The sequence below is a fragment of the Agrilus planipennis genome, unplaced genomic scaffold, assembly GCF_000699045.2.
Source record: "Agrilus planipennis isolate EAB-ADULT unplaced genomic scaffold, Apla_2.0 scaffold248, whole genome shotgun sequence".
Classification (NCBI taxonomy): Eukaryota; Metazoa; Arthropoda; class Insecta; order Coleoptera; family Buprestidae; genus Agrilus; species Agrilus planipennis.
Genome location: NW_020438972.1, coordinates 395,185 through 409,682, shown reverse-complemented (window position 1 = coordinate 409,682; position 14,498 = coordinate 395,185). Strand labels below are relative to the sequence as shown.

General features: G+C 33.0%; 1 protein-coding gene across 1 annotated transcript in view; it reads right to left on the bottom strand.

Annotated features, from left to right (window-relative positions):
- LOC108739878 overlaps positions 1-14,161 on the bottom strand; it is a 26,244-nt gene extending 12,083 nt beyond the window's left edge. The window contains exon 1 of the mRNA XM_018473966.2: positions 13,660-14,161. Coding sequence (XP_018329468.1) covers positions 13,660-13,738 — 79 coding nt within the window. The 5' untranslated portion in view covers positions 13,739-14,161. The remainder of the gene's footprint in view (positions 1-13,659) is intronic.
- Positions 14,162-14,498: the final 337 nt, after the last annotated feature.

Here is a 14,498-nt window from a genome sequence, read left to right as displayed (position 1 = left end):
TATAATAAATTGCACCAAATAATTTTTCTTTTTTCTACTAAAATATTTTTATTTAAGTTTAAATATACATTTTCACTGACTACACTTGCGGACGATCAGCCAGAAAACGTGCCCAATATATTTTTGCCCATATTTCCTGGACTGACATGTTTGCACGGAACCCTCGGTGCGTGAGTCCGATTCGCGCTTGACCGATTTTTTAAGTATGAGGCTATTTAAATGCTATTACGATCTTTTAAATTGGTTTTGTTTGTTTGTCTGTCTATCTGTCTGTGTAGACATGACAAGAGGTTGTCAGAAGTGATTTGGATTATTTTTTTTAATTCCTTATTAGTTACAATGATAATTTTCTGAATTATTAAAAAGTATTGACCATTTCTGAAAATAACGAATTACTGTAGGCAGACAAGTAGGTACATGTACTATTATTTCTTATTGTTCGCATAATAAAAAAAATGCGACCGTGTTGTTTGTTTTGCATGTTTAACTAATGTTTTTTTTCGACGTTGGAAAGCAAATTAAATGCAATAAAAAACTGCTTACTGTAATAATTCGCGGCGCCATCATGTGTGTTTTTATTATAAAGAGGCCTTCGTCAGTGTTGGGTTATTGCAGGTGTAGTCATTGTAAATCTTTGTAATGTAATACATGTATTTATGTAAAATTGCTAATGGGACTATCTATCTAATCAAAGTTTTGAAAAAACACTGATCAGTTTAATAAAGTTTTGTTTGACGCATTTCAGCTAAATCATTATTAAAATACAAACAAGTATTATACAAAGAGGGCTCTAGACCCTAGAGAATAGAGATCATGATCTTCTTATCCTCAATAACGAATGAGTTACATTGGATATGATGAGGAAAGTCAATCATTTAAAGTAGTCAGACAAAAAAAGATAATTGGTTTCAATGGCCATTTGAATAAATATTTCATCTTATCATGGTTCTCGAGAAAAGTTACATATGTAAAGGAGTTAACATGTTTCTGTAATAGCCTGGAACATACGATAGGCATCTCACATGGGTCTATTTACTGTAAAAACAATTTCAATTTTTCAATCCTTTAAGGCAACATTATAAAAGTCAAAAGTTAGAGAAATTCCAGGAAAAATCGCATGACTCGGCCTTTTTCACTTTCTCTCGGAAAACTAAACACTGCAGGGGGAAAATGGACAGAACCATTTTTATATAGCATAAAATTCTACAGTATATACACACAAGGGTGCATCAGGGATAATTGTAACAATTTTACTAGAGCCACTACTTCCTTGATGTATTTTAAATAAAGATTTCGATTAAACGTCAACATCCTGGATATTGAAGGTAGACCTAAGCTACAGTTCTATGTATTAATTAGACGTTTTAAAAGGCAGCTAATTTCAAAAAATCTGATCTTGATAGGTACACAAATTATCATTACAACCCAAGTCCACATGCGTACAAGAATCAATATAGTGAATCAAACAATTTTTATTTAGTAAATCCGGGTTTAATGATTTATAGCTTATTATCGATTTGTTACGAAGTCTGCTTTTGAGTAAATGAAAGAACGCACTGGCGACAAACTCATTTATTATTATTTTTACGTAAATATTACCGCTATTTTGATTATGTGTCATCATAGTATGCTGCTTATCTAGTAAATTTTTCTCTGTAGGTCAAAAATGACAGTATAATTAATTTCTCATGTTATGACCTAAAAATGGGTTCATTTTTTATCGTCGAGATAAAAAATTACTGTGGTATTTTTTCATTAGAAAGTACCGCTTCGTCTATTTGTTGAAAAAGACAAGGACGTATAAAAAAGTAATGTAATAAGAAATTAAAAAATGTTGCGGTAATACCAAAAAAAATATTTATTAACAATTTGGGGTAGCTGTTATAATAAATAAACCATTTGAATTCAGTTCACATCTTTAAAGATAAATCTATGTTCCTAATAATAATAACGCACCGTGTATTCGTGTATTGTTATTACTGTCTCAAATAATTATTTTAAGTAGCTGTAAAAGTAACCACAAAAAGTATAACGTATTAAATTTAAATTCAAGGGGCAACGTGTTAGTAAATAGTAAAATAATTGTCTACACTACATATTCTGTATTGTGTAACAAAAACATGAAACACCTTTAATTAACTACAGTTACAATACCATACATTCAAGGACTCGTTTTAGCATTGATTTTTTAGTGTGCGTTAATATGTGTAGCCACAGGAGACAGAAGCAATTTCCTTATATAAAATTAAGGTCGTGTCCCGGCGGCAGCAACGGCACCCGAAGGAGATGCCGATAAATGACATCTGTGTTAGTTTAATCTTAAATTTTCGAGAACCAATGCCGACAAGAGAATCCGCGAATATTTGTTACGCCTAAGTGCGGAATCCAGATACTACAGCAAAATTGTTCAACCCCAGGTCTAAGGGTTACATTTACCCTCCTTGCACATTACACGTTTTCGCCCGTGCGGGAATAAATCGTACGGGCAAATATTTTTAGTCTCCTATGAAGACTATAGAGGTCTTTCACATTATACGGTTACGGCACGGACACGATTTTTGATCGCGTTGCAGCCGTCCAGTGCCACTACAGATGAACGGTAGCCGTATCGTATCTTCGCTTAGTGGACTACGTGGCCAAATGCACCCTTTCATACTAGACGGTTTCAATCGTGCGGGAACCTGTCTACTACTACCATTTAATTCGCGTTGTTTACAGTTTACAGTTGTTTCTTTTGCGGTTTAATATACCTTCAAAAAATAGCTTTTCAATAATTTCCAGCAGACAGACGGACAGACCGTCAAACTGACTGACGGTTTTTGGAAAACAAATATGTATTTCGTGGTTTAGAGATTCTACAACGTGAAAATAAGCAATGATCTCGGAGGATGATTCTTTTTAAGATAACAATACCTCCCTCTGCAAGGGAAGTAAAAGCAGTCGGTGTTAAAGACACTTATTACCTTAAAGTTATAGCTAGCATTTCAATAAGTTGTACACAATTTCTAAATTGTGTGTTTTGCCGTCGAAGGACATTCTGCAATTTGCCGTGCAGTTCGTCAAAGGAGTCAACTGACATACGAAAGTAGTTGAAAAACTTCCGTTCATCATTTCTCAGGTCTTCAAACAAGGTATAGAATAACCCCATTTCCTCACGTTTCTGATTAATAGGATGCACCCAATGAAGGCGCTCACGCCTTTGTCTTTTTAGATACAATAACCGAGCTATAATTTGCCCCCGATTCATAGTCACTGTACAATACTTTCCTCAGAAATGGTGACAACGAGCATATGTATCTGAATAATGTTTTTGTACGGTTACAAATCGTGTGATTTCTACGTTTAAAATCGTACAGTGTGAAAGCAACTGCACCACGATATAAACTCGTACGACTTTTGATCGTGCGGGCGAAAACGTGTAATGTGCAACGAGGGTTAGGATTGCCACCCGTACTTTATTATAAAGTATTGTACTCTATTTCGATTTAGTGTACGTTATACTTTACAAGACACATAATGTACGCAAAAATACTTTATTTAAGGTCTTAAATAAACATAGTAATTTTAAAAGCCATTATTCGAAATTCAGAGTATTTTTACATCAATAATATTGCACAATACAATATCCCAAATCTGTTCAAAGTAGTGTCACTTTTGCTGTCCGGTCCGGCCTCTTCAGCATTTACAGAAAGAGTATTCTCTGTTGTAAAAGCAAAGTGGAGGTACGACAGGAATAAAGTTTCATTAAAACTAATTAAAAATGAACTNTTCTCTGTTATGAACGCAAAGTGGCGGGACAACAGGAATAAAGCTTCATCAAAACTAATTAAAAATGAACTTTTAGTTTACTTAAATCTTTGTTTGCCATGTTTAGAGGCTATTAATGTATTTAAGAGCGACAGCAATTTTTTACTGGCTGCTAGGTGTAACAAAAAATATGTTTTTAAAAACAAAAAATAAAATACTTTATTTATATGCTGAGTCCTTTTTTTTTTTGAACCATTTAGTCGAGAAATACTTTATGTAAAGTCTGAAAAGATGGCAACCCTAGTTACATTGTAGCCTGTGAACGAATCCTAAATGGCCTGCGTGAACCAGTTTCAAAATTCTCGTCAATTTGAAAGAAGCTTAATTTTGTCTTTGAAAGTACAAAACAAAATTTACAAACTATTGTTAATCCTTTCATGATCTGCTTCACTGAAATAATCGGTTATTCTGCCAATTTTCATTTGAAACTCAGTGAACTGTAATATCATTCTGCACTAAAATCTTCAAAGTCTGAAGTTTCGAAAATTTTAAACATGATTTTTGGAAATTATTGCCAAAGGAAGACTTTCCTGCAAAAACTGACCTTTCACTGAATTAATATACGTTAGTGGGAAGTTTCTCAAATTTAAATATTTGATTTGTTCGTACTGTCAACAATATCTGACTTAACACCTAGCACACCAAAATTGTTAAAATAAAGATTTTTGTTACATAAAACTTTACAGTACTAGCAGTAGACTTTCAAAACCAGTGTCTAATTGATGATGAAGAGTTTCTGGGCTTTTCTGCTGTGCTCGAATTCTAATTGCACAGAAGCTCTTCATCATCAACATAAAATTTTGTTTCTTCATTTGCCAGTAGATGGTATTTATTTTATTATTTTAATAAACGACACTTCAATTTCAAAATGTTGATTTTCTTGTTGCACAAAACAAATCTTTAAAAAGGTTATACTTTTCTAAATTAACCGATCCATGATTTTTTTTGTTAAAAGCTATTCGACCCTACGCTATCGTTTTGTTTTACGTCTCTCCTGTAGATATCAAAAATCGGCGAATTTTTAATCTCCAATTTTGATATCCCCTTGCTCCTTTACATGTAAATATTTTTGTTGTAATTTTATCTATTTTCTTTTTTCTGCAAAATAACAAAACAAAAATTTAATAAACATACTATATTCTCTACTTATCTGATGAGTTGCATGATACATAATACGAGAGGTTTGTGCTACCAGAAAGTCCCTAACTATTCTGGGCAAGTATAACGACTTCGTTTTATTGTAATATAGGCAATATTAGGATACCAAAAATTCAAATTTCAACCACTTATTTAAAAGCATTTTGGCGATAGGGGTCTACACTTTCTTTAGGTGCATTTATTTATATCACTGATGAAAATACCACTAATTTTTTTAAAAGTACCTGTGTAATAATTTGCATGGTAATCGTACATAAAAGATTCTTGATTTTTTTCGTATGCTCCTGGATAACCATAACAAGTTTATACTGTTTTGATGGAATTGACTAGTAAATATAAATATTTTTTAAAAGTAATGTGTCCCACTCGTCTTATTTATCTTAAAACTGTCGAGTCAATAAACATATTTCTTGATTTTTAATCATTTTATTACCAAATTTACGTCATTCTCGTTGAACGATAACTTTTATTATATAAAGTAAAGAAATTGTGTTTGGTTTCCATCGTTAAATAGACCATTTTGCTCGATTTTACTTCATTTCCTCTTAGAAAGCGTGTTACAATAAAATTTTAGTAGCATATAAGAAACAGTTTTTAACTATAGTACCTGGGTATAATCAATTTAACGCGTAATTTAATTATTACATTTAAGAACGTTTTATTTTATCACTTCCAGTATACTTATTTAAAATGTTTACAAATAAACTATGCCAATACAACAAGAAAATTTGCATTCCGACAGTTTGGAAAACTTTTTTTCATAAGAAACAATTAAGTTAGATACTAAATTTGCATATATGTAATATAATCCTTTTTTTCTAAGGGATAACTATAACTACTGTAGAATTTTCAAAAAATCAATTTTTAGCTTAAATAATGCACTTTTATCTTAAAAATTAGTTACCATTCGATTTATAATGAAAAAAATTGTTTTTATCGACTTTGAGCATAAGTATTTACGGAATGTAATGCTATGTCTGGCGTGCACTCAAAAGGTTATGTCAAATTTTAAACGCGTTTTTTTTTTTCAAAACAGCATTTTTCAAATTGGCGTAACAAGTAAATTCAACGATTTTTATCTGATTGACTTCAAATTTTGTAATGATCTTTCTAATTGCATTTCGCAAAGAAGTACGTAAGGGATTTTCCATGAATTAAAAACTTAATTGTATGAGTATTTTATACGAAAATTTTCACCGAAAAAACTTTTCACAATATATGCCTATCATTTTCAAAAATATCTATATTTGGAAAATCCCTGCGTACTTCTCTAAGTAGTGTTACAGAGCGCTTCATTTTGCTGAAGAAAACATACGAAAAAAAATTTTTTATAGCTTATTTATACACATACAGCCCGTTTTTACCCTTTTAGTGGTTAAATTTTGTAAACACGCTGAGATAGATGTTTGGTTAATTATATCAAAGATCATTGGGACTAATGAGTGTCAAGAAAATCTGACCACTATCGAAAATGTTCCAGACAAACTTTGCCATCTATTTTCACTCCCTTAGGTGTTGAATTTATATTATTAAATTGCATTAATAGTAATTATATCCTTCCTTATTCCTTGTATACATTATAAAGGAAACCTCTGCAAAATTTCAGTCATCTATAAGTCGAAGGGTTAAGCCTTCACGTTGATGAGTCGGTGATCAGGACTTGTTTGATACGGGATATGTATATATTACCTCCCCCAATTTCATGCAAAAAATTGTCAAAAATGCAAATAATTTTGAGACTTCTACTGGGAGGATACCCCTTAAGATAATAACGTGCTGGTTTCTTATTTTTAAAGAAATTAGTTTAGATTGACGATAATTAATTTTTTCGAAATGTGTAATTTACAAATAACAGAAGTGTAATTAATTTAGTTAGTTGTTGCATCTTTAGTCTTATTTTGTATTAGAATAGGTAGTATCTAATATACGAGGGGGCGTTTTTAAGTTCGCGTAATTGGAAGTGGAAGAAGTGGAAATAAAAGTACGATTTTATTTTTCCTTTTCAATATACGTATATGCACCTGCTACCCTTATACATTTTTCCGATCTTTCAATTTACCTACGTATACCTTCGAAAAAAAAAATGATTTGTCTTTTTCTGAAAAATACACCGAAACTGCATTCTTCACTTTGAAAATTTCTTTCCACGAAGATTTTTTTTCAAGTTTGGGAATAGGCAATAATAGCCGGGAGCTAACACAGGACTGCAGGGTGGGTAAGCCAAACTTTCGAAGCCCGCCTTCTGCAGGGCAGTCACCGCAACACGGCTCTTGTGAACAGGCGCCTTGTCGAGCAGAAGGAGGACACCCTTGGTCAATTTTCCTCTTCTGTTTTCTTTGACTGCTTCCTTTAACTGCTCTAGGATTGAAGCATTGTATATTTTCCGGTTATGGAGACACCTTTATCTTTATAATCGATCAACTGGAACCCTTCTGAGTACCAAAACATTTTCCCAGTAGACCTAAGACACCTTAAAGTTCTTGGGTGGTGGTGTGTCTTTTTTGTGCCAAGTAAATCTGTTTGGACTCACGTTCATAATGATGAGCCCAAATTTCGCTACCAGTAACAATTCGAGTCAATACTCCATCATGCCAAGATGATCATGAAGAATTTTAAAAATAGTTGTGTCTGATACTCCTACCATTTCTGCGAACTGTTTCTTCTTAAGTCGGGCATATTTTAGTATTTATTTTTCGACTTTTTGAATGATTTCCGGAGTGGTCACCTCGATCGGCCGGCCTGGCCGTAGGTCGTCTTTAAGTGAGTCCCTGCCTAGCTTAAAGAGGGAAAACCCATGGTTTTACCTGGACACGAGTCCCCGTAAACGGATTACATCACTTCCAGTATGGTTTGAACTGATTTTCCTCGCTTCGGAAGGAACTTTATAACGACATGGTACTCAATTTTCTCCATATTTCACAATTACGATATATACTAAAAATGAGTTGTTTAATTCGTAATGACTCGTAAGTACCCTCACTAATGACCCACCTACCCATTCCGCGAAATTAAAAACGTACCCTCGTACCTACTGTGAAACTGCATGAGCTGTCGCCTCTAACAATTCATCAGAGCGTTTGGTTTACTTTTGTTTAACGGGTTTCGTAACTAATTAGTCATGATACAGAAAGTTTTAAGGTACTCTTTTGTCATTTTGTAAGCGTTATGAAACCGTGTGGTACGACAATCATTTACCGGCTCGAAAAAATTATTCACAGTTTCTGTCCTATTTANCGTTAACAAAATTAGCAAATTATTTTTTCATAAATATAAGATTTGGTAGATATTCAGAAAAAAACTATTCGAAAAGATTGAACTTTTTGAAATTGAAAGTTATTGTTTTCTTATAACAAAAAAGTGTTAGATGCAAAACATAACGTATAATTATCTTTTCAATGAGTAATATCAAAGTTAGTTAACCATTATTTATCAGAAAGTACAAAATTAGTTCGACAAAAAATAATAAATCACTGTGAATTTATCAGTTAATACTGTTTATTTCACGGAAGTTGACTTAGTTACTATAATTAGTGTTATCACAAATACTAATTGTGTTTCCCTTTTAAATATCCACGTTCGATTTTAATTGAATAATTAGAAAGCCAATAATTTATCAGAAGGAAATACATACTTGCGCACATAAAAATTTTATAGTACGGTAAAAAACTTGCCTTAACATTAATACATCCCGCGCTATTGTTATTGATTTCATTTTCTTCGAAGTATTCGATTTGCTAATTATATTTTCTCTGCAATTGCGATTTTACTACGTTTCTGTAATACACCTGCAAACATATTTTATAAGAGTCTATCTAATAGTAAGTGAAAATGTTTAGAAATTTTCTTTGTCATTCTCAATCAGTATAACTAAAGCGTATGCGTATATGCAAAACACTAATTAGAATAAATGTTGTCTCTCTTACCTTGAGAATTTAAATAAATATTTAGCAAGAAAGTCAACGCTGAAGAATTGAGTCGAGTCTGTATCTACAAATAGTACCTACTTATGTACAGTATGGTGGAATAAAAAATATTTTTTTTTAGAAATGTGCAGCGTGTTGTGGTTCCAATATTTAAACGAATTTTAGTTAATTTTTATGTAATTATGACGCAGTGGTGACGTAGACGTTCTGAAAATGTCTTTATGTATATTCACTAATTTTTGGAACGTTAATTCAATCCTTCCTTCTTGTCGATACTATCAATTTTTGATGTATACAATTTTTGAATGGAAGACATTTATTAAAAAACAAAAACACGCCATTTAACTGGATTGATTGAAGTTCACAGATCCCTCTATAGGACCCTGCTAAATCCTTACAGAAAATAGTCCTTTATGAAACTCTTTGAAACTTTGGATTCTGCTAGTTTCAAGTCGTAACAAATCTTCTTTTGGAGATATGGTTCCTCAAAGTTGCATTTTTCCATAAGAACTTCTGATGTAGGTACCATTATGACTATTATACGTATTGAATACGTTAAAGTATAAATTGATATATTAATGTATTATCCCTATGTGTATTACATATTATGTATGTGTCATGGTTTCAGACTTAGAATGGTAAATACACTCTGCAAGAGTGTACTAGTAAGAGAAAGAAAGTTGGAGTTCTCAGAACACAGAATTTATTGTTTACAGTTTTATGCGGTAACTACACTTTTAATTTTCATACCTCGTATAAACTATAGGTTTTGCAGAACAAACAGAATAGCTCAAAACGCCAACGCCAAAACACGACACTGTAGTTGTCCGAAGCACTTTTCGGTAACAAAGTTACCTTCTTCAGGGACTGAAGTAAACTAGTTTACATCAGCCTACCCCATAACTTTCTCGTCTAGCGACTTATCCTATATCCTAAATATGTCAACATGTTATACAAAAATCGTTTCACACATAACAGCGTTTTTAACAGGAATGTGTTTGGGGTTCCACTTCTTATGTCGTTAGTTGGGGTCTATCCATGACTAAATGGTCCATATTTCAACTTACATGATCTACACGTGGAGAGTTACCATAATCCAAAGTTTTGACAGAGGATCATTTTCCATATGGATCTAGCGGGGTCCATTGCATCGACCGAGCGGCATGGCCTAGAGGTCTAGACCATTGCTTAGCATTCGGGATCGGTTCGATTCCGGGTCCGTCTGCCTTGGTCCAAGTTTTTCTGTGGTTTCCTTGGATCACTTAGGCAAATGCTGAGGCAGTAATATTCCACAGATAATCTNTCTAATTGCATTTCGCAAAGAAGTACGTAAGGGATTTTCCATGAATTAAAAACTTAATTGTATGAGTATTTTATACGAAAATTTTCACCGAAAAAACTTTTCACAATATATGCCTATCATTTTCAAAAATATCTATATTTGGAAAATCCCTGCGTACTTCTCTAAGTAGTGTTACAGAGCGCTTCATTTTGCTGAAGAAAACATACGAAAAAAAATTTTTTATAGCTTATTTATACACATACAGCCCGTTTTTACCCTTTTAGTGGTTAAATTTTGTAAACACGCTGAGATAGATGTTTGGTTAATTATATCAAAGATCATTGGGACTAATGAGTGTCAAGAAAATCTGACCACTATCGAAAATGTTCCAGACAAACTTTGCCATCTATTTTCACTCCCTTAGGTGTTGAATTTATATTATTAAATTGCATTAATAGTAATTATATCCTTCCTTATTCCTTGTATACATTATAAAGGAAACCTCTGCAAAATTTCAGTCATCTATAAGTCGAAGGGTTAAGCCTTCACGTTGATGAGTCGGTGATCAGGACTTGTTTGATACGGGATATGTATATATTACCTCCCCCAATTTCATGCAAAAAATTGTCAAAAATGCAAATAATTTTGAGACTTCTACTGGGAGGATACCCCTTAAGATAATAACGTGCTGGTTTCTTATTTTTAAAGAAATTAGTTTAGATTGACGATAATTAATTTTTTCGAAATGTGTAATTTACAAATAACAGAAGTGTAATTAATTTAGTTAGTTGTTGCATCTTTAGTCTTATTTTGTATTAGAATAGGTAGTATCTAATATACGAGGGGGCGTTTTTAAGTTCGCGTAATTGGAAGTGGAAGAAGTGGAAATAAAAGTACGATTTTATTTTTCCTTTTCAATATACGTATATGCACCTGCTACCCTTATACATTTTTCCGATCTTTCAATTTACCTACGTATACCTTCGAAAAAAAAAATGATTTGTCTTTTTCTGAAAAATACACCGAAACTGCATTCTTCACTTTGAAAATTTCTTTCCACGAAGATTTTTTTTCAAGTTTGGGAATAGGCAATAATAGCCGGGAGCTAACACAGGACTGCAGGGTGGGTAAGCCAAACTTTCGAAGCCCGCCTTCTGCAGGGCAGTCACCGCAACACGGCTCTTGTGAACAGGCGCCTTGTCGAGCAGAAGGAGGACACCCTTGGTCAATTTTCCTCTTCTGTTTTCTTTGACTGCTTCCTTTAACTGCTCTAGGATTGAAGCATTGTATATTTTCCGGTTATGGAGACACCTTTATCTTTATAATCGATCAACTGGAACCCTTCTGAGTACCAAAACATTTTCCCAGTAGACCTAAGACACCTTAAAGTTCTTGGGTGGTGGTGTGTCTTTTTTGTGCCAAGTAAATCTGTTTGGACTCACGTTCATAATGATGAGCCCAAATTTCGCTACCAGTAACAATTCGAGTCAATACTCCATCATGCCAAGATGATCATGAAGAATTTTAAAAATAGTTGTGTCTGATACTCCTACCATTTCTGCGAACTGTTTCTTCTTAAGTCGGGCATATTTTAGTATTTATTTTTCGACTTTTTGAATGATTTCCGGAGTGGTCACCTCGATCGGCCGGCCTGGCCGTAGGTCGTCTTTAAGTGAGTCCCTGCCTAGCTTAAAGAGGGAAAACCCATGGTTTTACCTGGACACGAGTCCCCGTAAACGGATTACATCACTTCCAGTATGGTTTGAACTGATTTTCCTCGCTTCGGAAGGAACTTTATAACGACATGGTACTCAATTTTCTCCATATTTCACAATTACGATATATACTAAAAATGAGTTGTTTAATTCGTAATGACTCGTAAGTACCCTCACTAATGACCCACCTACCCATTCCGCGAAATTAAAAACGTACCCTCGTACCTACTGTGAAACTGCATGAGCTGTCGCCTCTAACAATTCATCAGAGCGTTTGGTTTACTTTTGTTTAACGGGTTTCGTAACTAATTAGTCATGATACAGAAAGTTTTAAGGTACTCTTTTGTCATTTTGTAAGCGTTATGAAACCGTGTGGTACGACAATCATTTACCGGCTCGAAAAAATTATTCACAGTTTCTGTCCTATTTACCATAAAAGTTAATCTTTTTGAACGAATACATATCTACGAATATTTAAAACAAATTTTAAATACTCAGGCAGCCATCTAATTTCTTAATTTAAATAGCGGTTAGTTGCTACTCTTATTTTAACATTAACTTGCTTTTCGCAAACATTTTCAAATAGTGGAAATTTGTAAGAAAAACTTAGTTCTGATGGATGAAATAAAAAAGAAGCGTTCAATATATCACTTAATGCTTTTAAAAATGTGATGTGTATTTTTTGACGAACAAATGTATTCTTGTTGGAAAAACTTTTTAGTAATCGCAATGATTTAAAAATCTCCGGTGTTTGACCTTTATCTTTGTCATTTATCGTTTGTTGTATGAGATTTTGGCTTGTAACGGTGTGATTTTCCGAATAAAACTGGAAATGTTTTAAATTAGGCAAATCGGAAATGAAACAACAATTTATAGCATCAGATTGATATTTAAGCATGTAGATATAAATGGTCTGGTATTTTCATCTTTATAAAACTTATTAGTAAAAAATTACAAGGACATTCGTATGATTGGAAAAACAAATTAGACCCGGAAAATATGAAACGTTCTTAAATTAGTTGTAATCTACATTTCTGGTTTTACTGCTGGATCCTTTTAATTAATCTAATTATGTCACTATTGATAAATTGAACGTACCGAATAAGTATAAGGCAATTGGAATAAAACATAGAATTAAATTAAACAACTTTTTCTTAACATAGTACATTTTATGTAACACATCTATCACTAACTAAAAGATACATCATCATATTAGAAAGTTCTGTCTTGTGTCCTGGTCCACCCAATATTTAACTTCATGTAACTTTATTTAATGTAAAATAATAACGCAAAAATATCTGTTACTTTGTCTAAATCGGGAGGGTTTAGTGAAAAATAGCATGCGCATCAACAGGGGATGGAATAAAAGAGTCTAAGACATTCTTTACTTTTCTAAATGCGTACACAATATACTAATAGTCACAGAAGCCAAGGAATGTGGCATTATATGTGTAATTTTACATGGTAATTTTTTACAGAACTCTAGGCGTCTTGGGTTATACGTATGGAGTTTGGCCCATACAAAAAAGTTACCTACACGTTCCTGCGAGCAAGACACAAATAAGTTTTCCATCATAATTAAAAGTTCTGCGAGCTTAATATTATTATTTCTGACGTTTGATGGTTTTCCAAATGCAATTATCTATTAGTTTAAATTCTCGAAAAATAACGCTTTTATTTCCTTGAACTTTGACTTTCAGAAAATTCAACGTATTCGCATATTATGTAGAGGTACCTAATTAAAATAAACACGAATTTTCTTAGAACCACTTACTTGCATCAGCATAGGCCGCTACTCTATTCCAAATCTCCATTTGGCAGAAAATTAACATAATTACAATTATCACAGACATATTAACAATAATAATAATAATAATAATTAATTACAAAACTAGGACACTTATTCACGTTAAAAGAACGCGTAGGCTTTTTTTCTACATTTTTGAATCGTTCAATTGTTGAATGAACTTTTCACACTGGCACACTGTGTTTTCACTAATCGCAAATTGGTTGCATGTTCAGATTGAAATTCGCGCACGAATTTGCTGTTTCATCAACCGACGGCTGCTGATGTCAATGTTGATCATTCGTGGATTTGCAGCAAGGAAAGAAAAACAATGCGAGAGGTGGAAACCCAACCGGTGTTCTCTCGACTAGTTTTACGATTAGTTCATCACACAACGTTCCAACTTCGTACTTTATAATAAGAATAAGAAACTTGCTGCACGTATAATCTGTACCGCGAGCGATCACTTATTAAGCTTGAATACCGCTAGCTGGACTCTGTCCAGTTCTTCTTCCCCTCCGAGCTCAACTCAAACCGTTATCAATCGAAATTGATAAAATATAATATAAACGCTACCATACATCGACATGCAAACAATTTGTACATAGAATTAAGCAGATATTTCCAACTTTACTTTTTGTTACAAAAGTAATTTTAATTTTATCGTTTTATTATTACAAAATTTTAAAATACTTTATTTAGATTTTATTAAGATCGTCCTTTACTTTTATTTTTACGAGTGTATTTATTTTCTTTTTGATGTTTAAAATTTGTATTAGGTATACTTTGCTATTAGGTAGGAGTTGTTGCCATCATTTTTTTTAACC